A 26,420-nucleotide genomic window follows, 5' to 3' on the forward strand; every position below is an offset into this window, starting at 1 on the left:
GAAAAGCAAGAAAAGGATAAACCCAAATGGGGATGTACCAGGAGAGAGGCCCATGGGGTGGGGGGTGGCAGGGCCTTTAGTACTGAAATGTGTTATTGTCCCAACTGGGGGTGAGAACATGGGTATTCTTTTTTAAATACCTGACACATACTTTCTGCATGTATATAGTGTAAGGTAAGACATTATCACCTTGTAACTGGATGCCTAGCAGTGGCTCATAGGTCAGGATACTGGGAACAGGAAGCAGCAGGTTGAACACCCTATGGGTGTGGCTGTGGTGGTCACTATGGCTGAAACTGCCAGAGACAAACCAGGGATAGAGATGGGGATGGAGGAGCTCTAAGTTTGTTCTAAATTAAGAAACACACCAATAACACACTTCTGGACTTGTCTTCATACCCCACCAGGAGCCACGCCTCTGACTGAATGAGCTGTCACCAGCTGCTCTCAGGCTTGGCTCTGAGCTTTTTCTGGCACCCACACCTCAGCATTTCCTGTCCCAGCCTAAACAGTTGGCCTGAAGGGGCCAAGACTGCTCTGGGAGCCTTTCTGGTCCCTAAGAGGTCTCCAGCCTCCAGATGTCACTAACTTACTAAGAGACTCATAATTTCATGCCAAAGTCCAGCATGAGTGCATCCTCTAACCAAGGTCTCCCTTCCCCCTTGGGCATCCTCCCAAGAAGCCTACCATGGTTCTCTAGCTGTGGGGGCCAATGATACTTCAGCAACTGCTTTCCTCCTCTGAGTCTTCGATGTATCTAACAAAGGTGAACTTGTTGAACTAAAATTTTTACTAGTCGAGTTCCCTCCCCTAAGTGATGACTTTTAAATAATGACAGGTTTCTTTAAAGACCAGCCAAAGAAGGTACGTGAACAGCAGAACGGTGTCCAGGAGAGCTTTTATTTGTACGGAACAGTTTTAAAAATACAGAATAAAATAGCTTTATCTCTACTATTATTCACAACATCTGGTCCAAATATTACATATTTTTAAAATACTTAAACGTTTAATGAAGCCATGTTAGAAAAACAATATGAAAATTCTTTTTAAAAACTCCATAAAAGAATTAAGACATCTCAAAAAACAACCCCACCCCAAATACCCTCAGTATGCAAAATAAAAAACAAACAAAATCCCAGAAAGGTATATAGCCAAAGTCAGTCACAAAAACTTAAGGAAAATATAGGCATCCCCACTGTTTTAAGAACAGTCAGAAATTTATTAACATGTCAAACAAAGGTTGTTACGAACGAACAAAAAGGGTATTAACTTGACTGTCAGTAAGACGGCACCACTGGGAAGGGTGTCCTAAGTGTTGGGAAACACACACAGAGCAATTCTAAGGAGGCTGGATGTTACTAGTGTAGAGTGAAGACGAGGCACAGTCAAGAACAGACTTAAAGGACAGGAATGTGTGGAGGCTGCTGAAAAGGGATCCTCTGCGCTAACGTGCTTCACAGGTCCACGGGCAAATGCTGAACGCTGGCAAAAACGGGCAATCTTCTTGCACTACTCCAGTTGTGACTGCGGGAGGGGTGGAGGGTGGGGGAGATCCTATTCTCTGTGTCAAAATCATAAGGGGACAGAGCACAACACGCATGGCATGTGAGGCCCCAGGTGTTTCCCTAAAGCCAACAGTGGCTCCCTGGAGAAGTGGGCCCTGTGAGAGCTCAGGCTGCCACGGTGTCCAGGGGGCACAGCTGGGTGAGCACTCCAGGGGGCAGCAACAGTCACACCAGGCCTGCTGCCTGCAGCTGAGCATCCACCCCAAGCCGTGGGGGTGAGTGTGCAGGATGCTGCCTTTCTTTGTGCCAGACAGGTTCTGGGATGAGGCTTCCGCCACAGCTCCTTGTTCGTCTCCTATCTGGCCTGACCACTCTTGTGGCATCGATATTATGGAAGATTATAGTTGCCAACTTCAAGTCTAAGTTGCTAGTACCAATATTTCAGCAGAGACATGAATTAAAGAAATAACAACTTAGCTCATGGTCATAAAATATATGCATGGGTAAATAAAGTATACACACATACGAAAGATTCATCAATGGAGAAATTCTATCATCACATGACATTGTCATGAAAATTATCATTCCCTCCCTGGAAAACTGTGACTATTATCCTGGGTAGAAATGTTATTTTACTATAGGGAAATACTGTAATATTCATGCATAAACCAGGTTGTCATCATGAAAGCCAGTATTCTACAGTATGAAGCAAATCCTGTGTGTGAATTTGTTACCATGAAAACGGGAAACCATAAGGACCCATGGTTAAGCCACTTCCCTTGCCTTGATCAATCACAAGAAACTTACTACAATCTAACATTTGAAATCATCTTAAGAAAGAGTCTGTATCAATGAATCTATGTTTAATTCCCTAGTGAGAATGAGAATGAAAATTGCCTACAAAGACTGGAGCCACTTCCCATTGTGAACCATTTAGATATTTTATCAAAACCAGTGGTGGGTTCGCCCTTGCCGCCAAAGTGACATTGCAGCATCTACTGTCCTATTTATAAGTTTCTACTTTCCACATCAGGATCACCAATGTAAATGTGAAAACGGTGGGTAGGTGTTCACGTGGGAATTGGAGGGTGAATGCCCTGCCCAAGGACATTCACATCCAAAATATCCTAAAACATTCTATTGGCCAATGCATAGTGGGTATGTGGCCCCAGCAATGCAAGTGGGAGGTGCACAGGCACAGACCGTGCATGGCCACTGTGTCCCCCAAAACCTCCCCTTCAGGTGTGTGCTTAAACACAAGAAGCAGATGAATATATTTTTCTTTCAACTACAGACTCATTCTGTAGCATATCTGCTGGCCAGGGGACACTTCTTAATCTCCTGTCCCCTTCCCCCACCTTGGACAGAGAATCTAAGTTGGCCCCAATGGAACAAGAAGGGCGAAAACCCTCTTTTTCCAATAGGAGGTGTGGGCACAGGGCTTCTTTGCACATTTGAAGGCTTACGGAAAATATTCCCCCAGACCAGCAGATCTGAAACCTCTCAATAAGCCCAGCCCAGGAGAGTTTTCAGAAGGGAGAGGGTTCCTAGACCTCTGAAGCACGTGCCCTGAGTGTTACCCACTGGGAGGGAAGATACCTGGGTCAAGTTAGGCTGAAAGGAATTACCTTTGGTTCCTGAATTGTTCCTGAATTACCAATGGTTCAGAGGCTTTCATTTGGATATCTGGTCCTTCTGCTCATCTAGAGAGCTAGAACACTGCAATCTCTGGGATGCTTTACAATCTTCCCCATTGTTCAGAGGAGAGAAATTGGAGATGCTGAGCAAAATACAAATAGAAGGAACTAAGCAACTAAGGGGACAACTAGGGCTGTCAGCCTCGAGGGCTTACCAAGTCAAACAGATGAAAATCATTTAACCAGTGTGCTTCTAAAGTAAATATGCACCAAATACACTTCAAAAAAACATACCATACAAATTTAAATTTAGAATCTAAGTTCTTTACTTAATCTGCAATAAGGTCTTGGCAAAACAATGCCGTGGCTCTGAAGTGTTCTTGCCAGAATAGGCCTTAAAGCCCCAAACTTTACAGGGGTCAAGGAGGCTGTAGTGACACAATAATGCTGCCAAAGACATCCCAGTGTGGTGAGCTGAGCCAGTTGCGGGGGCAGGAAGTTCACCATGTGGACACAAGGCTGCCAAGAGCCATGTGCTCACTGCCTGGTAAACAACCAGGTAAATACTGAAGAAGCACTACCTCAAGAAACGAGGTCACTCAGGATTTTCCTTTGATTGCAAATTTCAAGCCAAATTCAATAAAAGTTATTTTTGTCAGAAACAATTTAATATTATTAATTAGAATTCAACAGAGGGGGCCTGCCAGCTGCTCTTCTTACTACCTTCAGCAATAACTTAAACAGGAAAAGCAGCATTTGGCCAGGGGATCTAATCTTCCCCTCTGCAAAATCAAAATCCAGTGGACATTCAACATGGCAACTCACAGAAAGTCTCCTTAAGCCTTAACTGCCAGATATGAATGACAACAGAACTGCAGTGATTAATTTACCAGGAGGCCGCACCATTCAATATGGCGGCTGTTTGTCACCTGCCCCAGCTTCCCTTCTTCACAAAACAAATTCACGTATAACTTAACCCATGGTTTCTGGGCTCTGGTCCAGTAGTCAGTTTTGATAAATAGATTAAGCATTATGTATTTACACTTTCATGGTATCAAGCAATACAAAACACAACCACAATAATGGTTACTGGCCTTTAAGAGCCAGGACAACAAGCTTCCCTGATGGTGTCAACAGCTTTACAAATGCTGGTTCCTTTCTCAATGGGGGATAGGAGGTGAGGGACAAGTAATAGGTATGTAAGGTAAGAGGGTCACATGGAAAAACACTGATTTCAAAAATCTATAGTCAATAACATTAAATAGGAATAAAATCTTGTAATAATAGATACACACAACAATAACTGACATCCACATGTCAGCAGAACCAAGACCCCCATAAACACCTGCTTGGTGCCCTCATGGGCACTCTATACCCGTCACACCAGCCAGGAGTGATAAATGCCAGATAGAGTGTCTCAGCTACTAGTAAAAAAAAAAAGAGGCCAATATGAGATGTGCTGGCCCAGCTTGGGCCAGGGTGGCACCAAGAAAGTGTAGTTGAGAATCAGATACTGATTTCAAGGTACCTTCCCTTCCCGACCAATCCCCCAATTTCCATTTTAATTATATCTGTACAGACTTTACCCATGCACAGATTTGGGCATAGGGTAAGCATGTCACTGTTTTCAACTGGCCAGCAGCCACCTCCTACAGTATCAGGGAACACAGAATCTCATTTGACAATGCAAGGATACTGGTGCCCCTTGACCAGAGAAGGTCTTTGCAGGTGAAGGTCCTGGTGCTTCCAAGCACAGAAAGCCCCTGGACCCTGGAGGTGGCCTGTAAGAAAGCTAGCACAGGGTGTTAGAAGGGGACTGAAAACAAGGAATCGCTGTGGGCTTCAGGCATCCCCTCCCACGGGAGGACAGGAACTTCAAATTCAGTGACCATGGCCAGCAATGGATGCTCTCAAGGGCAAAGGGTCAAGGGCTTAAATAAAAAGATAGGTGAGACACCATATTAGACAGGATCACAACCCACAACAAAAAAGCTACTTGTAATCTGTCTTAGCTCTGGGGTGGACAATGTAACTGCAGATCTACAGACATATATGTCACTGTTTGTTACTCAGCAAGGAACTACAGGTTCATGCCTCACTGCGGCTGGGCCACAGGGCGAGCTACGGCTATACTGTGGCCTGCGAGTCTTCATCTGAACTCCGGCTGTTAGCGCTCTTCCTGAGGCCTTTCCATGTGTAGCCTGCAAAGGTTGGGCTGATGGGTAAGTAGCTGAAACATCTGTATTTTTTAATAGTGTTCATGCCAAATGGCAAGTCGTAGGATTCCATGCCATCAAGAGACTTGCTCCCTTTGCCCACGCCCTTCTTCCATTTCCTGATTCCCCTTTCCTCTGGAGTACCTGTGGAACACACACACACAACAAAACAAAAACAGAACAATGGAATGTTTAGTTAAATAGTTCTACCAAGAATTGAGATTCTCCACTGCTGCTGTCTCAGATTGAAAGGAATGGGATGACAGAAAAGAACACTTGAGGAGTAGCCGATGCCCAATCCAGAAATCTAAGAATCACTAATCCCTCAAAACAACCACTTCTCTCTAAAACGCCAATCTGATCTTGCAAAATGGGGCCCAGAGTCATTATTACAACTCACAATGCCTTCACCACTTGGTCATTGCACACCCACCCACCACTCATCCAGACATATCACTTTTTATACTGTTTTGCTCCATTTCAGTGGGTGGGGGGTGTATTTGTCACATATTCCCCACTTGTTGTGCTCCTCTGAGGATGAACTGCCACTGGCATAACACTCCTGGCAATTCTGTACCCTGACAGATGAGTCAGGGACAAAGATCTGGACCGACAGGTTCAGCAACTCCTGGACTCCTTTTCAAAAATCTTTCCAGTGCAGAGAGGAGCACTGGCACCTGCTTTTAGCTACATGGGAGCCCTAACAATGTACTTCTCTGCCTGAGCCTGGGTGGTGAGCTTGACTCTATGGTGCAGGGCTTAGGAACCTCTCACATATAAGCTATGCCTCCCACGGGCATTTCATTAATAAAACTGACTTTAATTTCCATCTGCCTGACTCCTTTGTCTCTCTCTCACTTAGTGCTGACTTAGGAGAGAAAGAAGATGTTACTGGCCTCCCACAAATCTAACACCTTCCACCTATTCATGTGTGTGATTCCTTCTGCCAGATGTGTTCACCCCTCGCTCCCCTAGTAACCTCTTCTTGATTGAGGCTTTTTGGAGGTAGGTTACGGGCAAAATCTCAATAAAACCTTCAAGCTCAAGAATAAACATCATCCTTCCTTGACAGTGGATGAATCTACCAGTGCATCCATGGCAGCACTTTACAACGATACAAAGCAGCCTCCTCTAGGAAGCTGGGAAGGCCCCAAGGCAGGGCCCACATCATATCCTAGTCCATCACCCGGCACTTGGCATAGAATGCACCAGCTGTGAAACAAGGGCTATGGGTGTTGGAGAGAGAGCTGCCTCCATACATCTCTCAGGCACTGGTCCTGGCAGTGGTCTGCCTCTGGAATGACTCATTTAAAGGACAGGCTCCACAAGGAGGAGAAGTGCTGCCCACTGGTAGCAGTTGGCTCAGGAGTGTCTGAACAAGTCAACAAAAGCCAAACTGCAGAGCTCCAGGCAAGGCTGAGCAGAAGGGCAGGCAGCTGGAGCATGCTTAAGGCATCCCGCTGCCACTTCACCATATGCAAGGAATTCATCTGCTTTTTCTTAAATGTAATTCAGCAAGAAGGAAAAAAAAAACTAAGTTTATTAGCAAAAAAGTGATTCATGAAAGGTGGCTGAAAGTGTCATCTTAACCACTTTAGAAAAGACAGTTTTAACCAGTGATTGCTTTGAACTGATTCACTCTTCCTGCTTCCCATATTTATTTGGCAAAAAAAAAGTATGTAATTACATATGTAATAAGCATGTTTGATATATACCACATACCTGGGATGGTGTTATCCAAAATAAAAGCCACACAGCCTCCTACAAACATAGCAGTTGTGAGAAGAACATTCAACACTTGATCGATTCCTGTTATCCCTGAAAATGACATAGCAACTGGTCACTGCCAGTCAGAATAGGCCTGCCCTTGACTTAGAAAGGAACACTGGGGTGGACACTAATTGCCAGTCCGTCAATACAGTGCATTAAAGTGTAAATTTCTGCTATGCATGTGTAGATAAATTTTTGCCAGTAACATGTTAAACTACTATGAATGCTTTCAACAATAATCAAAAGTTATCTCCATAAGGAAAATTCCTAACAATGGTTCACAGAAGATAAATCTAATAGAGTGAAGTTCAACCTGTAATGAACTATGAAGACTTTGGGGGTGGAGGGGGGTGTTGTTTGCAGATTAAAAAAAAATCAATATAAAAGATGGCTGTTGTAAGGCTGAAAATTTTACAAAGTGAATAACAAGACAACAAAAATATTTGTGGAGTCAGCAATCAAATGAAGGGCTTCAGAATTCTGGGTTACTAATTAGTGCTTAGCTTCTTTTAATTAGGAGCAACTTTATTTCTAAAGATGTTATCACATGAATGAGATATATTAAGACAGAAGTTCACACACTTTCTATATTTAAAAATATAATGATCCCCAACAGAAAAATAACATGTGTTTGGTTTGGTGAGAATATGGAGAAATAGAAATCACTGTGTCCCACATACCTGGTGGGAATGTAAAATGGTTCACCTGCTATGGAAAACAGGTGGTTAGGAGTGCAAAGGGCTTCCAGATAAGCTTCGGCCAAGTGGGATTTAAATGAAAAACATAGATGAACATTCATCAGAATGATTCCTGAAGTTCCAAAGTCCCCTCCAACTGGTGGTGAGCTGTTTGTGACCTGCTGGCTGTGGTTCCAACTTCCCCACAAGATTCAAGGCCTGTTTTTCCTACCTGTGACGAGAGGGTTCTGTCTGAGGTAACTTGGAAGGACAAGCCCAAAGAAGATTGAAAATCCAAGCACAAAGAGGTTCCGGGAAGAATTTAAATCAATGAACTGCAGGTTAGAGAGTCCAACAGCTGTGATCATTCCTGGAGAGAAAAACATTAGACCACAAATTCCATTATCTCACCTATGGCATGGATGACAGATACACTGTCGAAGACAGACTCCCTACAATGTCCTTTCTCGGTCCCATCAGAAACAGGTTGGGAGACCTGTGTAGTGACAGGACAGGGACCAAAATGTGACAACCTGGGTCTCTGATCCAAATGACCCTCGGCCTAGGCACTATTTGGGCCTAAATAAGGGGCATAAACATCCCACTATGCTTTTTTTAGACCAGGCAGAAAACTAAGGACATTGGTTCTCCCTCAAAAACTTAATTCAAACAATTTCAATTACATTGGGAAATGCACCCAAATATCAAGTCCCTGATTACTACAGCTGAATGGCACAGAGATCGAGTCCCATCATAAAAATGGTCAGTTTTAAATGGCCCAGCGGGGAAGATATCTGAGTTTAAATAAATTAGAAATGGCAACTAGAGGGAATAAAATTTAATTTGATTTTTCCTAGCTCAATTATTCTACCTTTAACATCAATTCAACTCAGAAAGTGATATGTGTTTATATGTTTTTAAGGTATATCCTTTTGTATTTTAAAAAAGAAATTTATCGTTACCTTCAATCTCACTGAAGGAATTCCTTAGCAAATGTGAAGAAAGAAAAGGAGCCTGAGAAGGAAGCCGGCTATCAAGGAAATGGAATTTTACCAAAGAGAGTACAGAAGAGGGCGCCAAGCACAGGATCCGGGAGCGAGGCGAAGAGGGCACTGAACTTTCCAATCATGCCTAATGCGAGCATGAGTGCTGCGCCGTACTGTATCACCCGACGACTGCCAACCTGTGGGACACACAGAGGGCAGAGAAAGGCGTTCACCTCGAGGCCCTCCAGCAGCACACACAACTACTCAGGCCCCGTGGGAAAATGTGACAAAACCCACAGACAAAATCTGGATTACTCTTAAAACTTTTAGTTAAGAGGGTTCAGTCTCATTTCACAATGAGGATTGATCTCAATACTCTAAACACATAAATATTACTATAAACACAACTAGAGTAAAAAGATTACCACCACCTTTCCTTGTTTCCATCCCATCCGGTTCTTGCCAGAAGCTGACTGTTCTGCTCTCCTTGACTACGGGGATCCTGGGGCTCAGCCTTTGCATCTCCGAGCCCTGGGCAATGTCACCTCAGTGTGCACCTGCTCCTGCACTCTGGTCCTGGGTTTCTAATGCCCCCAGTCACTGGCCAGGATGATCTTCTAGTGTCTCAAATGCAAAATGCAAAAACTACACTTGGCCCCTGCTTCTCTTCTGGGTTCTGGCAAATCAGACAAAACCCCCAAACATTTCTGGAACTACTTTTCCTCCTGGTGTATTACTCATTAGAGGTGGCACAGCCTGGAGACCAAAGAGTGCAGGAGCTGCCTGGCTCCTGTCTCTGCTCCACCTCTAACTATGAGACAGGCATTAGCCTCTCTGGGTGGCAGGATCCTCATCTCTGTAACAATGAACGGTGTGCTTCTGCTTTGAGGATTAAATGAGATGCATGTAAAATAGTCTGAACAGCACCTGGGAAGCATTAGGTTGACAGCCTCCCACCTTAACTTGCTGCCTCTGGCCTTTCCTCTGCCCACATGTCCTCCCCACTACGATGGAGTGACCTCTTTAACATTGTGATTTGGGAGGTCAGTCCCCTGCCTAAGTCTTCGGGTTCTCATCCCCCTTCTGGCCAGTTCTCAGACACATCTTTCAAAATACTACCCCAATGCTACCTCTTCTGCAAAGCCTTCTTTGATTCCGAGGCTTGGCTTCCCCAACTCTGGCCTTCTGCGGCACCATGTAAAGCATTTCCCATGTGGTCCCAACTTTATTGGTTAAGCTTGATCTCTGCCTTCTAGAAGCGTCCATCTAGTCCACTGTCACCCAGGTAGTGAGAGATGGAGCTAGCACTGGGCTCAAGAATCCTGCACTGTTGGCCCCTACTCTGTGTTGCCTCTCCCAGGAAAACATCCTGAGGACATAAACTGGATAAAAGAGGTTCCAGAAATGGAATAGTGTCCACAGGGCTTTATGTATGACTTACAGTGAATAGAAGATGGCTACTTAAATTTTAAGTAACCAAAATGAAATGAAATGTAAAAGTCAGTCCGTCAGTTGTACTAGCCACATTTCAAGTGCTCAGTAGGCATGTGTGGCTGGGGGCTCCCACAGGGGATAGTGCAGGTACAGAACATTTCCACTACTGCACTGTTCTCCTGGATGATGCTGGGCTGGACCTTCCAACAGCTTCTCAATGTGCCCAAGGGTCAAGTTCAGAATAAGAATTGAATCTTTCACTGAGCTGTCCAGCTAGAATCAGTCACAGCTGACACTGGAGCCTAGCGTCCATTACTCCAACTTACAGTTCCTCCCATTATACCACCACTATGTGCAGGGGAGCAGTGAAAAGGTCATGCAAACTGGCAAACGGAGCAAAAATTACTTACGCTTGGCTGTAATACATGATTAGGAAGGCTTTCATTTACAAATAGCTTGTTTTTCAGCATTTTCAAGGACCTACTACGTGACCAGCACTTGGGAAACTGGGATGGGGGGTGGTGATGGATACAAAGATGAGTAAGTCACAAGCTTATGATCAAATAATTGTACTGTTGCAATTGTTATGTTGCGTGGGAGTCCAGTGGGAAGAGAAAACTCTGAAAAGTTGGGGAGGGTTCCCTGGAGATGGTCTTGAGGCATGAGTAAGAGAAAGAGCAACCAGACAGAGGGATCCACCTCCCAGCAGGGTCAGCCCTGTTAGGTGTGCAGGGGGGAGGGCTGAGCTGGCCCTAGGGATGCCTGAAACAATAAATCTCTTATGAAAACCATTCAAGGAAGGCTGATCTGCCTTAGATGCTGTCCAAAAAACACAGCAAGTTAGCCATTCTTCTGTTCAACAAACATTAACTGAGTGCCTATTATACATTTCTGTTCCAAACACCAGAGACACAGCCTTAAAATCCCTGCCCTGCTGGTGCTTACATGGAGCCTTCACATCTCCTTTCTCCACTCCCTGGAATCACCTCCCAGACTCCCTTCTGATCTCCTTCCTGAACTGTGGCTTTGCCTAGGGCCATTGAAAAATCGACACTGCATTTCTGACTTTCCAAAGTGTTCAACAGGGTGGTATGCTGCAGAGGAGAAATGACCTCCCTCTGGATACCATCAAAGAGACAGTTCAGCCAGGGAAGATGGTGTTTACTCTTCCTAGAAATAAACTTAGGGCTAAATATCATATAACAGTATCTCTATTTTGCTTATTTAACCCATGCTAGGTGCTTTACGTCAAGTTATTAATTCCAAAACCTTGCAAGCTATCTTTATAGACAAGGGTATAGAAACTCAGAGAGGCGACGTAACTTGCCCGTGGTCACTTTAGGAGAATGTGATGGAGCCAGGGCTGGATCCAAAGCAGCCACCTCCCTACCAGGTCATGCTGCCCTTCTCTGTGGGACAGACACTGGAACACACTCAGCAGAGAAGTCCTGCACATGGAATCCAACCCATCCAACCCTCAGAACTTCAGAAAACACAATGGGGTAGGCAGCCTCAACTCTGATCAAATAGTTAGAATGTCCATGTCTGTACATGGAACGCCATAACTGGATAAAGGATAGCAAACAGTGGAGTTGCCAGGAAATGGAGGTAGATTCTCCGCAAGAGCCACAGATGACCCTCTTTCTATTTGTTCTGGAAGTCTAAGACAATGGTCCAGACAGTGCTGTCTGGAAGAATTTCATACAGTGATGGAAACGTTCTGTATCTGTGCTTTCCTTTGGCAGCCACCAGCCACATGTGGCTACTGACTACCACATTAGACAACACAGATCTAGATCTAGAATTGTCAGATTTCAGATCTCAGTTCTAATCAGAAAAATGACTGTCCCAAGTCCTTCAGCTGGACAAGAGGCAGAATACTGCCTATAACCTTGTGCTTCCTTTTTCCTGGGCAGGAATCTTCCATCAGCCACATGGCTCAGGCCACAGAGAAGTTTCTGGTGCAAGTCCTACTTCCCCACCCCAAGGCATCTGTGTAGATGGCTCAATTATACCCCCTTGTGAGCCAGGGCAACGGAAACCAATTCCAGGGCTGATACTGCTCTCAAATGGATAAGACCTTCACCTAGGGTAAGTGGGTCCAAAGGGATTCCGAGGTAAGATCAATTGGCTCAATTACAAAATGCGGGCAGGGTGCCTTTTCAGAATAAGCTAGCACCATCCAAATTATAATAAAGATAATTATTCCTCAAACCAGCTCAGTCAAGTTTTAGAAGGAACCTTAGTGACAGCACTACTTACTCCCTACAGTGACCTTGGTTAAATTATGTGATGATGTGTTTTAAAAAGGTGCAGAAAGGGAGCTGGCTTGTTAAACTGTTTCCCCAAGAGTCCCTCCATCTATAATAATTTTACTACTCCGTTATTTTGGATTAGTTATATGTCTACAGGTTCATGGCAGCAAACTGGCTAAAGAGTGAGTGGCTTATGCCCCATTTGGTGCCCATTTGACCCTTCCCTTAGCTCTGTGTGCTCAGCATCTGCTCTCACCATGGGCAGCAATAGAACCCAGGCATCCTGGAGGAAGTGCCCATCAGGCAGCCCTCACATGTCATGTGCCAGGAGCAACAGGCAGCAGGTGGGGCCACCAGCACACCTGAGGCTGAGCTCTGTGATGGCCTGGCCAACTTACAGGAAACCAACCAGCATGTCAGGCTTGCACAATGCATGCCCTGCTCCCTCTCACTTGGATTTGCAGTTATAATTAACCAAACTAAGCATTTGGTTTCTTTTTATCTGGTTATATAATCTTGCAGAGGGCTGGAGAAGGATTTCTAATTTTAAAGAGGTCAAACAGTTCTAGAAGGCTCCAGCCCACCCCCAAGTTCTCAAGTTCAGGAGGAAGACCTCTGACCCATGCAGCCCACCCTAGACGGTGAACCAGTTCTAACGGTGTCTAGCTGCGCAACATACAATGGCCAGGGCCGAGCTGCATTCCTCAACACCCTGGGCAAACAGCAAGCTTTGGCCCAAAGCAACTGGGATATAAAATTTATTTGCTAGTAAATTTGAAAGGCCGAGAAGCAGCCTCCTTTTTACTGAAGCTGGATTGTGGTGTCTGTGTTTGGAGTGGGGTGGGGAGGAGAGACAAGTGGGGAGGACTTCAGACCCAGGCACTGCTTCAACCTGAGTGACTCGCTGTGGTTTGTTCTGCCACTAACTCCACAACAGATTTCATCTGAAAGAGAAGAATGATGCTGCTGCAGTTTGAAAACTGTGTTACTGTAAGATTGATTTATTTGTAATGAGTAACATAATTTCTCATCTAGAACTAGTGCCATCTCCTAACTGGTCTCCTGTTTCTACCCTCTCTCCCGCCCACCATGTTCTACTTTCATCATAGCAGCCATAGTGATTCTTTAAAAAAAAAAAAAAATCAGATGGAGCCACACCCTGCGGCCCCCACTTCCACTCGGCCCCTGGCAGCCTGTAGGGCTGCAGCACCTGGCCCTCAGCTACCCCAAGAACCTCACCTGCTCCTACCAGGCCGACGCCCACTCCCCTCTCTGCTTCCTGCCCCACTGGCCTCCTTGCTCATCTGCAGCGTGCCAGCCTGCTCCTGTGATAGGCTTTGCACTGGCGGTTGCCCTGCCGGAATGAATGCCCCTCCCCAGGTACCTGCACAGTTCCCTCCCTCAGCTTCGTCAGGTCTTTGCTCAAAGACATCTTCTCAACGCGGCTTAGCCTGACTACCCGATTTAACACTTACCCTCCTGATCCCCCACCCTGCCCCATATTTCTGTCATACTTATTATGCTTACTATTTATTGCTTGTCTTCCTCTGTTAGAATCTAAACTCCATAGACGATGGGGATATTTCTCTTTTTTATTCACTGATGTATCCCAAGTGCCTAGAACAGTAGCCTGGCAAAGGGTCAGTGCTTAATAAAAATTTGTGGAATGTATGAAGGAATAGCACCTGATGCCTGCCTACCCAGGTCAGTCAAGGCGAAAGAGACCTCTATCAGCATTCCAAAAACCCATCAATGAAAAAATAAGAGATGGGGAAGAAGATGATCTCGGAATTGGAGGCCATCCTTTTGGAACTCACAGTGGCCAGACCAATCAATGAAATGGATCAACATTTAGAGGCCCAACCATTTAATTAGAAAAATATTTGTACCTTAGTAATTCCCAAAACTCCAATGTTGGGACTGGATGAAGTAGAGCCATTCCCAGTACCAAATATGCCATCGAGAACACAGGAGAGACCCTCCACGAAAATCCCCCTAAAACGTAAAGGAATGGAGGAAAGAAAAACATTCATTCCATGGGAGAAATACTCTGAAATACACTCTAAATGGTTGTGGCCCAAAGGCAGGGCCCACAGACCTGTAGCCTCCACACTCCCCAGGAGGGGTTAGCAATGCAGACTCTCAGGCCCCACCCCAGATCTGAAGACCTGCATTTTAACAGGATTCTCCATGCTCATTCAACTTTGAGAAGCACATCTCTGAACCACACATCAGACACAAATGTTTAAAAATTATTCCAAATTAAAAGATTTTAGCCAGAAATATAAAGTCATTTGTTGGAATCTAAGACAAACATGGGTCATCCATTGATTTGATTCCTCTCCTATTACTATATAGTTTTATCAGAAAGGAAATGCTTTGTAATTTTGTAAACATTAGAACTTTTAAAAGAATCAGTATATAAGTAATTTACTCATATGCAATAACTCCATTAGAGAAAAACAGAAAAACCAGGACTCTAAACCCCAACAGAACCAATGCAAGAGATGCTAAGACACCAGCCCTTTGGATCTCATCACACACAATCCCTTCTGGAAGGGCGGCAGCTGGCTGGGAAAGGCGGAATGATCTGGGCTATTTTCTCTTCTCTGCAGCTTCCATAGGGCCCAATTTGCCCCCAGCATCCAGAAACTAAAGACCAGATGTGCTGAGAATATAAACTCCACAGCTCATAAACCTCTAGATTCTACAGACTTCATTTATTCCTGCTCTTGTCTCTCTCTATATGAATTGTAACTGTGAATAGAACAGCTGGGAAAACAAGAAATCAAAGGGGACAATATATCCATGACCCAAACCAAGCAAAGAACAATGGCAGTACATGGTACTTGTTTTGGTGAGTTTAAGGTCTAAGGTCTGGAGTGATCTCACAGAGAATGTCTTATACGATTGTTACCATGAGGAAGAAGGGTGGGAATTCTGTTCCATATTATGGATGAGGAAAATCAGGGCAAAATGGAGGCAGTGACTTGTCCAAAACAAACAGCCAATAAAGAGCCCTGGTGCTTGGCTACTTCATGTTGAAACTCTTGGTTATCCAAACCAAAGAGCAAAGTATGAAGTGCTGGGCCCGATGAAGAGCTCGTTTTTTCTCAGGAACGCACCTGTTTATTGCATGGATGGGGGGCGGTGGGGCACAGGACAGCCTTGCACAGGCGTAGTAGTCCCCGATAGACTCGATAATACTGGCAACGACCGCACTGAGCATGCCGATGACACCAGCCGCAGAGATGGTGGGCAGTCCCCATTGAACTAAGGAAGGAAAACAAGCATGAAAGCCTCATGAACTTTCTTAGAGAGGCAGGCAAAAGTTTTCAGGACATTGAGTCATTCAGTATGTCAGAGGACTCTACAAGATCCACTCAGGTTTTTGAAACTCATGGAAACTATTTGTTTATTTTTACACCTAAGTCATCAGTGCACTAGATGCCTGGGAATAGTTTCTGAGTTGGATGAAGACAGCCATAACCAGGATTGGTCTGCTTTATTTAAAAGAAGAAATTGTTTGGCTGGAAGAGGCGGGTGCTACTCTTCCTGCTTCAAAGCCACACTCAGTGTCTGTTAAATTACAGTTCAACACAGCCTGCTTTGTTGGCATAGGAATTTGTATGAAGAGGATTTTTAGCCCTGCTGTGCAAAGCATGACACAAAATAGTGCTCCTGCCCAGGGGGTGGCATCAAATGAAAAGTCACCAGCTAAATTTAAATCCCAAGAGTAAAGCATGGCACAAAGTATAGACAACCCTTCTCTAGTATAATTCCAGCACTTATTTTTGTTTAAGTAAACCATGTTATGGAAAATTAAAGAGTTTTCTTTAAGAAAGCAAAGTCCCAGGTAGCTTCATTTTGAGTATACTATCCAGATTTAATTTTTAGTAGCGTTTTTTTTTTCTTTAAAAGTATATCTATTTGGATACCGAAAACCATTGATCTTATTTAATAAAAATGGCATGAGGAACCTTCACTGTTAGAACAAATAGACTTCTTTGTAAAGTACCTAGACCTTCTTTCCCTGAACCGTTAGTTATAATAGAGCTACTAAATAGAAAGGACAGTGAAAAAAGAAATGTATAGAATGTTCTCTTGTGCAGGGGCCAACAGTGTACTGAGGGATCAGGACACTAAAAGATCTTGGAACCAGTGCAATGATTAGACTTCAGATGAAGGCAACCCAAACCAGGTCACAATGAGTACCAGTTAGGAAGTCAGGAAGTAGCATAGTCCCTGTCCAAGAAGGGCCTGGAGAGCAGGAGACAGGTGGAGAGGGCGTTCTGGGTAGGCAGCAGCCTGAGCATCAGTGGATGGACACAGCCGGGCAGGAATAGGCTACTGCTCAGCAGAGGGGGGTGTGCAGCATGGGGCAGGTAGGTTGGGAAGGCCTTGACCAGCCCCCTGGAGGGGCTTGGCCTCTGTCTCATAGGTAATGGGAGCAACCACAAGTTTGGGAAGAAAAAGATGACACGTAAAGTAAGATGTGCAGAATATGCCTGGAGTGTGTGTGTAGACAGAACTTTTCCTGCCTGGAGCTCACTTTACCCTGTGGGAGCTGACCAGGGGGTGCAGAGGCAGCCTGTGGTCAGGGGTTCAAGGTGCAGACCCACCAGCAACTGGCTTGGTCAACATCTCGTCTCTGCATTGGTTTGGAATGGATTCTTCTCATGCAAATGATTTCTTTATCAAGCAACATTTTGTGTTTTCTAAATAACCTTTTATATGGTTACCTTTGCTGATGTACCACTGTGGTTTCATTTTAGTATCTTGATTTTGGGGGTTGGATTCTTGTTTTATTTTGCCATTTATTATTTTTCAGAAATTGCCTTTTATTTTCTGTCTTTTTACTGCTTTCTTATTTTTTTCCCCTTTGCCTGAAATCGTTATTTTTAAAATCTTTATTCCATTTACTTCAACATTTAAAATTTGTAATCTTAATTTTTGATCCCTTTTCCTTCAGATTATTTATTTATTTAAATTTTAAACCTGTGGGCTTCCAGCCTTCTATTTAAGTCTGTTATTTCATCTTTCCTCTTATCTAGAAGCTTTAATTTATTTTGTTACTTTATAGCAGAGTTTCTCAACTCGGCACTGTTGACATTTTGGACCAGAAATCTGTATTTTAACAACCAATCCAGGTAATTCTTAGCATATTAAAGACTAAGAACCACTGCTCTAGATATATGAAAACTTGTCTCCGGATTAAGCCAAATCATTAGAGAGTACTAAGACTACATCCTCTGGCTCTGGAAGTAGCTCTTTATCTAGGGGAGCTCTGGCAATAGAGAAGCTGGTGGCAGTCAAGGGCTGTTGTCAAGAGGAGCCAGACAGCACTCTCTGCAGTCATGACATTAAGACCCTGTCCAACTCAGTTATGCCTCCTTGTGCATGGGCCCTGTGGTACCTGAGCAAAATCTCTCTGGTCTCTCAACACACGCACAGCTGCTTCTCCTGGACAGCCCACTCTGTGTTTCTATTTGTGCTCATCTTGGGAGCCGCATGCACAGGCAGCGAGGACCACCCCGAATGTGCCGTGGGGGCTTCCTCCTACCTGCCCTCCCATGCCTCCTCCTGACTCCCTCACCAATCGACTTTTAAACTCACTTTATCTCAGATTACGTGTATGTTTATGAACCATGTACTGGGGGGGAATAGGGGGAACGAACTTGTGTATACATAAATACATACTTATACCATATAATCTGATGAGAATGTTTTTTAGAAAGACTAAGCTTTTTACAGTGTTTGTAAATGTGTCAAGACCAGAAGGAACAACTGCCAGCATCCCTATCATTTAACATGCTTAGAACAGTTATCTTTTCTTTTTTTTCGGCCATGTCGCAGCATGTGGGATCTTAGTTCCCTGACCAGGAATTGAACCCGTGCCCGCTGCAGTGGAAGCACAAGAGTCCCAGCCACTGGACCGCCAGGGAAGTCCTTAGAACAGTTATCTCTAACCCAGTCTTAATATCCTTGGCTCTTCCTCCTTGTCATAAAATATGAAAATGTGACTGCTGGACAGGGGCATAAATTGGCACAACCCAACTAAGTTCAGGTTTCCATTCTAATAAAAACCTTAAATGCCAGGAACAGACTCTTCACAATACAACAACAAGCATGTAATCATCACTGGGTTCACACCAATCACTTTCGGGGCTGGGGTCTAGAAAACGCTACACATGAATCCAAGTGATACCTCACAGATGGGGATTGTACATCTCTGCCACCTGGCCAAGAGTTACCCAACACTGAAATTATAACTTAAGATCCATCATCCAACCATTTGTGAATGAATATTAGTTTACCTGACAGCTGTGACCAAATTAAAAAAAAAAAATTATAGCTACCCATTAAAAGATTATACAAACTCCATCATGTTTGAGCCGTCTGCTAATCTTCAGGCCCCTCCCACTCAAGTCTGTTCATTTCACTGGCTTGGGTACTGTGCAGCTCTGTACTTGCCTTTCTAAGCAGCTGCCCTCAAATCCTGGCCACCAGAGCTCAAATCTGGCAAGAGACCCCTTTATGTCTGGGATTTTGTCCTAGTGGAACCAAAAGAAACAACCAGTATACCTGAGAAGGGAGCTGGTTAGTCTCTGTGTGTTAACTATGGCCCTCTGGGGACAAAGCCTCCTGCCTCCCTTTTCTGCTGTCTAATCCTCTAAGGGCCAGAATGGTAAGACTTCCAGGGCATGCTCTGGGACAAAGAAGGCCTTTCGTGTTGCAGAGCCTCCTGCCAACTTCCAACTCCTCTAGGTTGGGCCCTTGTGGGCTTCTGACCCCTCTTGGCCACCAGAATACTTACATGGGTATGGGACCTTAAACCACGGGGCTACCAGAAGCACACCCTGCCTGGCATCAGTTCGAGCATAGAAGCCATACTTCGTGCTATCAGGAGGGAAGACATCTGTTACTGTGAAGATGAAGCAGAGCAGCCAGGACACAAGGATGGCCAGGATGATCTGAAGTGGTTAAAGGAAAAAGCTCTGTCAGGCCAACAGAAGTGGTGGTTGTTGGCAAAAGACGCCTTCTTGCAGTCGGAATATCATACCCCAGAGCCCATCATCATCAGTACTTTGCAGAAAAAACACATAAGGGATCTGCTTAGAACCTATTCCTTGAATGGAATCACATTTAGAGAGACTAGTTTTATGCAGTGAAGTTATTTAGCCCGAATCTGGCTAGTAAAATAAGAATAATGGACAATGGGCCTGAAAAGGCCACTTGGAGTCAGCCCTCCCTCAATTCCAAGGACAATCAATGTCCTCTCACATACTGCTAAAAGGACTCCAGAATTGGAAACTTCCACTGCTTTTAAATTTTAGGTCCGTGGTGATTTGGATGGTCATTAGTACCCTGGTATCATCACACAGACATGGTCCCCCCAGGACGACCTGCTTAAAACCCCTCTTCTCATACAAACATTTTACATATGAACCAAAGGCAATATTACCAAAAAAAAAAAAAAAAGGTGACTACTCACAGGGAACATTTTGAAAAGCTGTAACTTGTATGCAGTCCATCCTTTCTTGGATTTGTAAATTGGGAGAGGAAATTTAACATTTCTGGCATATTGAGAAAACAGTAATACTAGGAAAATTGTCCTGAGGAGAGAAAGAAAATGATCTAGGTTAAAGGCTGTTATGTCTGTGTTAAAAATAATACTCAAAGCTTCAATGGCAAAATTGACCACATGTGTTCAACTCATTTCTCTACAAAGCTGCTAGTCCTCTATTATTTGGGAAATCATATATTTTGGAAATGATTTTTGGATCTTAACATTTCTAGATATGGAAATGAAATTGCCATGTAAATGCTTTGGCTAAATATTCCTTAATAGAATAAGAAAACTCAAAGAATGTACACACTGATAGGAAAAGCTCACACTATGTAAGGGAACAAGACAAGATGCCAGATACAACATACTGCACAGTATAATTACAACTATAAATTAACTAAAAAGCAGCTACCACACAAGAGTGCATGTACACACACACATGCATGCAAACAGGTAAGAAGGACAGGATCCAAAATGCTCACAAGGATTGGCTTCAGGTGGCAATGTGATTTGTGACCTTTTTTTCCCCACTTTTCTGTATTTTCTGATTTACTTGTAAGGAACATAAATTACTTTTTAAAAGCAAAAAGTAAAACTTCAATATTTAAGAAAGTTATATACAGTAGAATTCAATATTAATAATAATATTCCTGAGAGGTTTCTGTGTCAGACATTACACATAGGTCTTCCTGCCCATCATCCTAGCCTTCTACAGCGGCTTCTATAACCATCCACTTTACAGAGAAACAAAGCCAGCAGTCCAAGATCATGCAGCTACGTGGGCCAGAGGTCTAGATCTACAGCCTGGGCTCTGAACTACTTTGCCACACTGTTTGTGAGGGCAGGGATGCCTGGGTTGACTCAAAAGTTTCTCTCTACCGAGTCCCACACTCTTGACCCAGGTACACTGAATGCTGCAGGAGGCAGGTCGGCTGGTGACCCCCCTGCAGCAGGACTCAACACAACCTCATCCACCTGGTGCCCCATGTGTGGCAGGTGTGGGATGGCTTCCCACCGCTGAAATGATGAAGGCGTACAACAATATGTCTCATCACCCATAGGGACTCATTCTTTCCCTTACAACCTGAGGTAGAGTTGGCAGGAAGAGTCGATTCTCAGTCAAAGTTAAGCTTAATTGTTCCTGGGCACAGTTCTAATTGCTGAGATGGAATTATCAGTTTCATTGAGAGCGCTGGTCAACTGCAGCTTCATGGTCACATTCCACCTGAGGTGTTGACTGCAGCCGGCCGCCACTCTACCATCTCCCCACCTATGCAGGCACTTTGCTGACCTGGTACCACCACAAAGTCATCAGACCAGTACCAGTTCGAGGATGAAAACATAAATGGTGCCCAAGTTATTCCAACTCCCCCAGGAAGGTGAAGTTTAACAAAAACCAATACGACAATGAGGGATACTAAAACAGGTGTATTTTAAACTTAGACCAACGTAAAATTTTCACGTCTTAAAAAAGTTATTGGTTTTCTTCCAAAGTATATACTAAGATCCAAAAAAGCCTGGTATCTATTACTACTGTTATCATTATTGCAGGCAACATCCCACCTGACAGTTACACCTGCATTATGGTGTTCACTTTTCAAAGCACGTTTAAAAATGGAAAGGAAACATATAACAGAATCCAAGGAAGGTCACCCAGATCTCAGGCTCAAATCTGGCAACTGAAATTGAGTAAGTGAACTGGGCAGGTTAACACTACTCTTCTATTTTTATCCTCAAATACACCTGTGGGGCAGGTAGGGCAGGCAGCCCCACTGCAGAGAGGCAGAAGCAGAGGCTCAGCGGTGGGTGACGTGTCTGAGTTCACAAGACTTGGTCTAGCACATAAGGGACAGGAGCTGAGCCCTGATCCTCAGGCCAGGGTTCGTGTTCACCACACCAGGTGTTTTCCATCTCATGTTACATTTTGCTTGCTTGTCTACCTTTGTTTTAACCTTACGTATATTATGCAAGCAATGCATACTAAGATTTAGAAAAATTACAAAAGGCAGATAAGCAAAAAGAGACAAAATCTTGAAGACTGCTCATCATCTCACATTGGGCGATAAGCATGCAGCATTCTGGTCTATCAATTCCCAGGGCTTTTCAGAGCAGCGGTCCCCAACCTTTTTGGCACCAGGGACCAGTTTTGTGGAAGACAATTTTTCCACGGACGGGGGGCGGGGGGGATGGTTCAGGTGGTAATGTGAGCAATGGGGAACGGCAGGTGAAGCTTCGCTCACTCGCCCGCCACTCACCTCCTGTTGTGCGGCCCAGTACCTAACAGACTGTGGACCAGTACCGGTCCGCGGCCTGGGGGTTGGGGACCCCTGTTTTAGAGCATGTCATTGGGTCCCAGGCACTGGGATAGAGAGGGAGACAGGACTATCTGATGTCATCCTTGCCCCTGGAGCACAAACAGGTCATCATTTGGCCCAAACTCAAATCATACTTTACATGCTGCTTCCCAACTAGCTTGCAGCCCCAGTTAACGCCCTGACCTCAAGAGATGGCAACCTGCATCAGCACCTTAGTGGCTGCTTAGCATTCCATCTAGTGGATGTACCACAACTTATTTAAACAAGTCCCCTAAGGTATGACACTGGGAGCAACGAAACAACTGCAATGAATCATCCTTCCCTGGCACCAGTCTGAATGTCTCCTTATGACAAGTTCCTAGGACTAGAACAGATCTGTCAAACAGTGAACACCTTATTAAAAAGTGTTTAATACAAACTGCTAAATACATACAGAAAGGTTGGGTGAATTTACAATCCCACCCAGAGACCAATGTCGATCTGCTGATGTGACCAACAAGGGCTTAATTTCCAAAATATACAAACAGCTCATAAAACTCAATAACAAAAAACCAAACAACCCAATCGAAAAATGGGCAGAAGACCTAAATAGACATTTCTCCAAAGAAGACACACAGATGGCCAACAGGCACATGAAAAGATGCTCAACATCACTAATTATTAGAGAAATGCAAATCAAAACTACAATGAGGTATCACCTCACACTAGTCAGAATGGCCATTATTCGCAGTGGTTAAGAATTCGCCTGCCAATGCAGGGGACACAGGTTTGAGCCCTGGTCTGGGAAGATCCCACATGCCGTGGAGCAACTAAGCCCGTGTGTCACCACTACTGAGCCCGTATGCTGCAACTACTGAAGCCTGAGCACCTAGAGCCCATGCTCCGCAACAAGAGAAGCCCCTGCTCACCACAACTAGAGAAAGCCCATGCACAGCAACGAAGACCCAATGCAGACAAAAATAAATAAATAAATAAATAAATAATTTTTTAAAAAAAGAATGGCCATCATTAAAAAGTCTATAAAAAACGAATGCTGGAGAGGGTGTGGAGAAAAGGGAGCCCTCCTGCACTGCTGGTGGGAATGCAAATTGGCACAGCCACTATGGAGGTTCCTCAAAAAACTAAAAACAGAGTTGCCATATGATCCTGCAATCCCACTCCTGGGGATATATCTGGAGAAAACTCTAATTCTAAAAGATACATGCACCCCAATGTTCACTGCAGCACTATTTACAATAGCCAAGACATGGAAATAACTTAAATGTCCATAGATAGATGAATGGATAAAGAAGATGTGGTACAGAAACTAACACGATATTGTAAATCAACTATACTTCAATTAAAAAAAAAAACCTACACTTAAAAAAAAAAAAGATGTGGTACATATATGCAATGGAATACTACTTAGCCATAAAAAAGAATGAAATAATGCCATTCGCAGCAACATGGATGGACGTAGAGATTATCATACTAAGTGAAGTAAGACAGAAGGAGAAAGACAAATACCATATGATATCACTTATATGTGGAATTTAAAATATGACACAAATGAATTTATCTATAAAATAGAAACAGACTCACAGACACAGAAAACAGACTTGTGGTTGTGAAGGGGGAGGGGGGAGGGGAGGGATGGACTGGGAGTTTGGGATTAGCAGATGCAAACTATTGTATATAGAATGGATAAACAAGAAGATCCTGGGACTTCCCTGGTGGTCCAGTGGTTAAGACTCCATGCTTCCACTGCAGGGGGCACAGGTTTGACCCCTGGTCGGGGAACTAAGATTCCGCATGCCATGTGGCGCAGCCAAAAAATAATCAAAAACAAACAAACAAACAAAAAAATAAAAAAACAAGCTCCTACTGTATAGCACAGGGAACTATATTTAATACCTTGTGATAAACCATAATGAAAAAGAATGTGTATATATATGTATAACTGAATCACCTTGCTGTACAGTAGAAATTAACATAACATTGTAAATCAACTATACTTCAATGAAATAAATTTTTTAAAAAAAGAGGGTCCATTTGCTACTCACTGCAACACAGGGTCTTATACTTTTAAATCCCTACCAATTTCATCAATTTAAAAAGCTGTATCATCATTTATTTTAATATTCATTCTTTACACATGAGAATAGGTATTTCAGCATTGTTTGCAACAGCAAATATTTTAAACAACATGCTTGAGTATCAACTGGGGAATGGTTTAATATAGACTATTTCATACTACTTAACATTGTGCAGTTGTACAAAGAATGAAACAGACCTAAACACATTGTCTTGGAAAGGTGACCCCGACAAATTATTGGGATGAAAAACAAATTATAAAATAATGGTAAAGCTGTATATGTGCACATGTTTGTATTTCTGCATCAATAATATAAAATATGGAAGGATAAATACTACATTTTTGTTAGTTATTCATGAGAAGATTTTTTAGAGGGATGGGGGTGTGTGGGAGGGACTATTATTTTACTTTAGATTTCTCTGTTTAATTAGTATTAAACCTCAAAATCCTAGAATTTCAATGAATTCGGGGGTACAGACAAAATGAGACTTTTCTTGAGCATTTGGTGATGGTACATGGCAATTTATTACACTATTCTACTTTTGAATAGGCTCTAAGTTATCCACAAGAAAAGTAAACAGAAAATAAATACTCTCAGGAAAAACATGGGACTTATGCATTGTGTTAGAAATGGCAGGTACTGGTTCACCACATTTCCTCTTCCCTGAGAGTCTGTCTCTAAATGTCACATCTATTGGCTGACTCAGGAGCCCATGTTGACCCACCACCAATACCCCCACTGCTAAAGCGTTCCATGTGAATATGCAATTTGATAACCAGGGAGGGCAACCCTTTTTAAACACTAATTGGTTTATTTGTACTTCTTTTTTTCTGTTAAGTGGTTGTTAGTACCATATCCTTCATTCATTACTCCACCAGGACTTTCTCTCCTTTAAATTAATTGCTGAAACTCTATGAATTGGGAACATTAGCCTTTCTTGTGGAGTTTGTTATAAATATTTTCCCAGATTCATTTAAAATTTAGTTTCATTGGTTTTTGATATGAGTTTTAAATTCATCAGTAGTAAAATCAATCTTTCTCTTTTCATATCTGCTTTATCTAACCTGTTTTTTATGATTAAACACTTAAGTAGGTTTCCTTGTAGCATTTTCATGGTTTTATTTTCTATATGTAAGTAATTGAAATGTATTTCTGATATAAACCAGAAATCTAGCTTTTTTCCAAATAATTATCTTTCCTACACAGTTCTCCCATTACCCACTGATTTCGAATATGACCTGCCATCATATACTAAATATTAATTTTTTTATTGGTTATGTTTCTAGCCTTCCTATTCTGCTCTCCCAATGTCTACCCTGTCTCAGGTCACAGTATTGTTATTAAATTCTGGAATGTGTTTTAATTATTATTAAGGGCAAGTCATCATTCCCTTCTCCCTGACTTTCTCTGTATTGATCCATATTATTTTATTTTCTTGTCTTATGCATTGGCTACACATCCAGAACAACTTTAAATGATACTGATAATAAACATGCTTATCGCAGTTTCTGATTTCAATAGGCAGGCCTAATTTAAGTCTTTCACCATTAATGTATGGGGCATTTAAAAATCTTATTTATCACTGCTTGCAGTAGGGACATAGGCTGAACTTGATCAATTTTAAAAAATTTGTCACCATGGTTTTTATTAATAAAACCCACCAGAGACCTACAATGAATTTTATTAATAAATTTTCTAATATTTAATCATCCTTGGGTTCCTGAAATGATAAATACATTGTCCTTTTATTATATTATCTATAGTGGCATTTTCCCAAACCATGTTCCAAGGAACATTCTTTTCAGATGTTTATAGATGTAGCACTTCAAAAATTAAGTATGTGCGGAGCTGTATACTACGGCCCTTTCCTGAAAGTTTTCTATACACTTGCATCTTAGAGATTGCACGGAGCCTTACAGTAGACAAAAATGCTGAGCTTTAGATGCTACTACCTGAATATATTTGCTCAGGGTTTTACAC

General features: G+C 43.2%; 1 protein-coding gene across 3 annotated transcripts in view; it reads right to left on the bottom strand.

Moving 5' to 3' along the window:
- Positions 1–968: 968 nt before the first annotated feature.
- SLC23A2 (solute carrier family 23 member 2) overlaps positions 969–26,420 on the bottom strand; it is a 137,868-nt gene continuing 112,416 nt past the window's right edge. For all 3 annotated transcript variants that reach the window (XM_061208764.1, XM_061208765.1, XM_061208763.1), the window contains 8 exons: positions 19,976–20,096; positions 19,298–19,454; positions 15,606–15,753; positions 14,370–14,475; positions 8,859–8,988; positions 8,038–8,175; positions 7,081–7,176; positions 969–5,502 (listed from right to left, as the gene is read on the bottom strand). In XM_061208764.1, coding sequence (XP_061064747.1) covers positions 5,270–5,502; positions 7,081–7,176; positions 8,038–8,175; positions 8,859–8,988; positions 14,370–14,475; positions 15,606–15,753; positions 19,298–19,454; positions 19,976–20,096 — 1,129 coding nt within the window. In that variant the 3' untranslated portion in view covers positions 969–5,269. The remainder of the gene's footprint in view (positions 5,503–7,080; positions 7,177–8,037; positions 8,176–8,858; positions 8,989–14,369; positions 14,476–15,605; positions 15,754–19,297; positions 19,455–19,975; positions 20,097–26,420) is intronic.

The sequence above is a fragment of the Eubalaena glacialis genome, chromosome 13, assembly GCF_028564815.1.
Source record: "Eubalaena glacialis isolate mEubGla1 chromosome 13, mEubGla1.1.hap2.+ XY, whole genome shotgun sequence".
Taxonomy (NCBI): Eukaryota; Metazoa; Chordata; class Mammalia; order Artiodactyla; family Balaenidae; genus Eubalaena; species Eubalaena glacialis.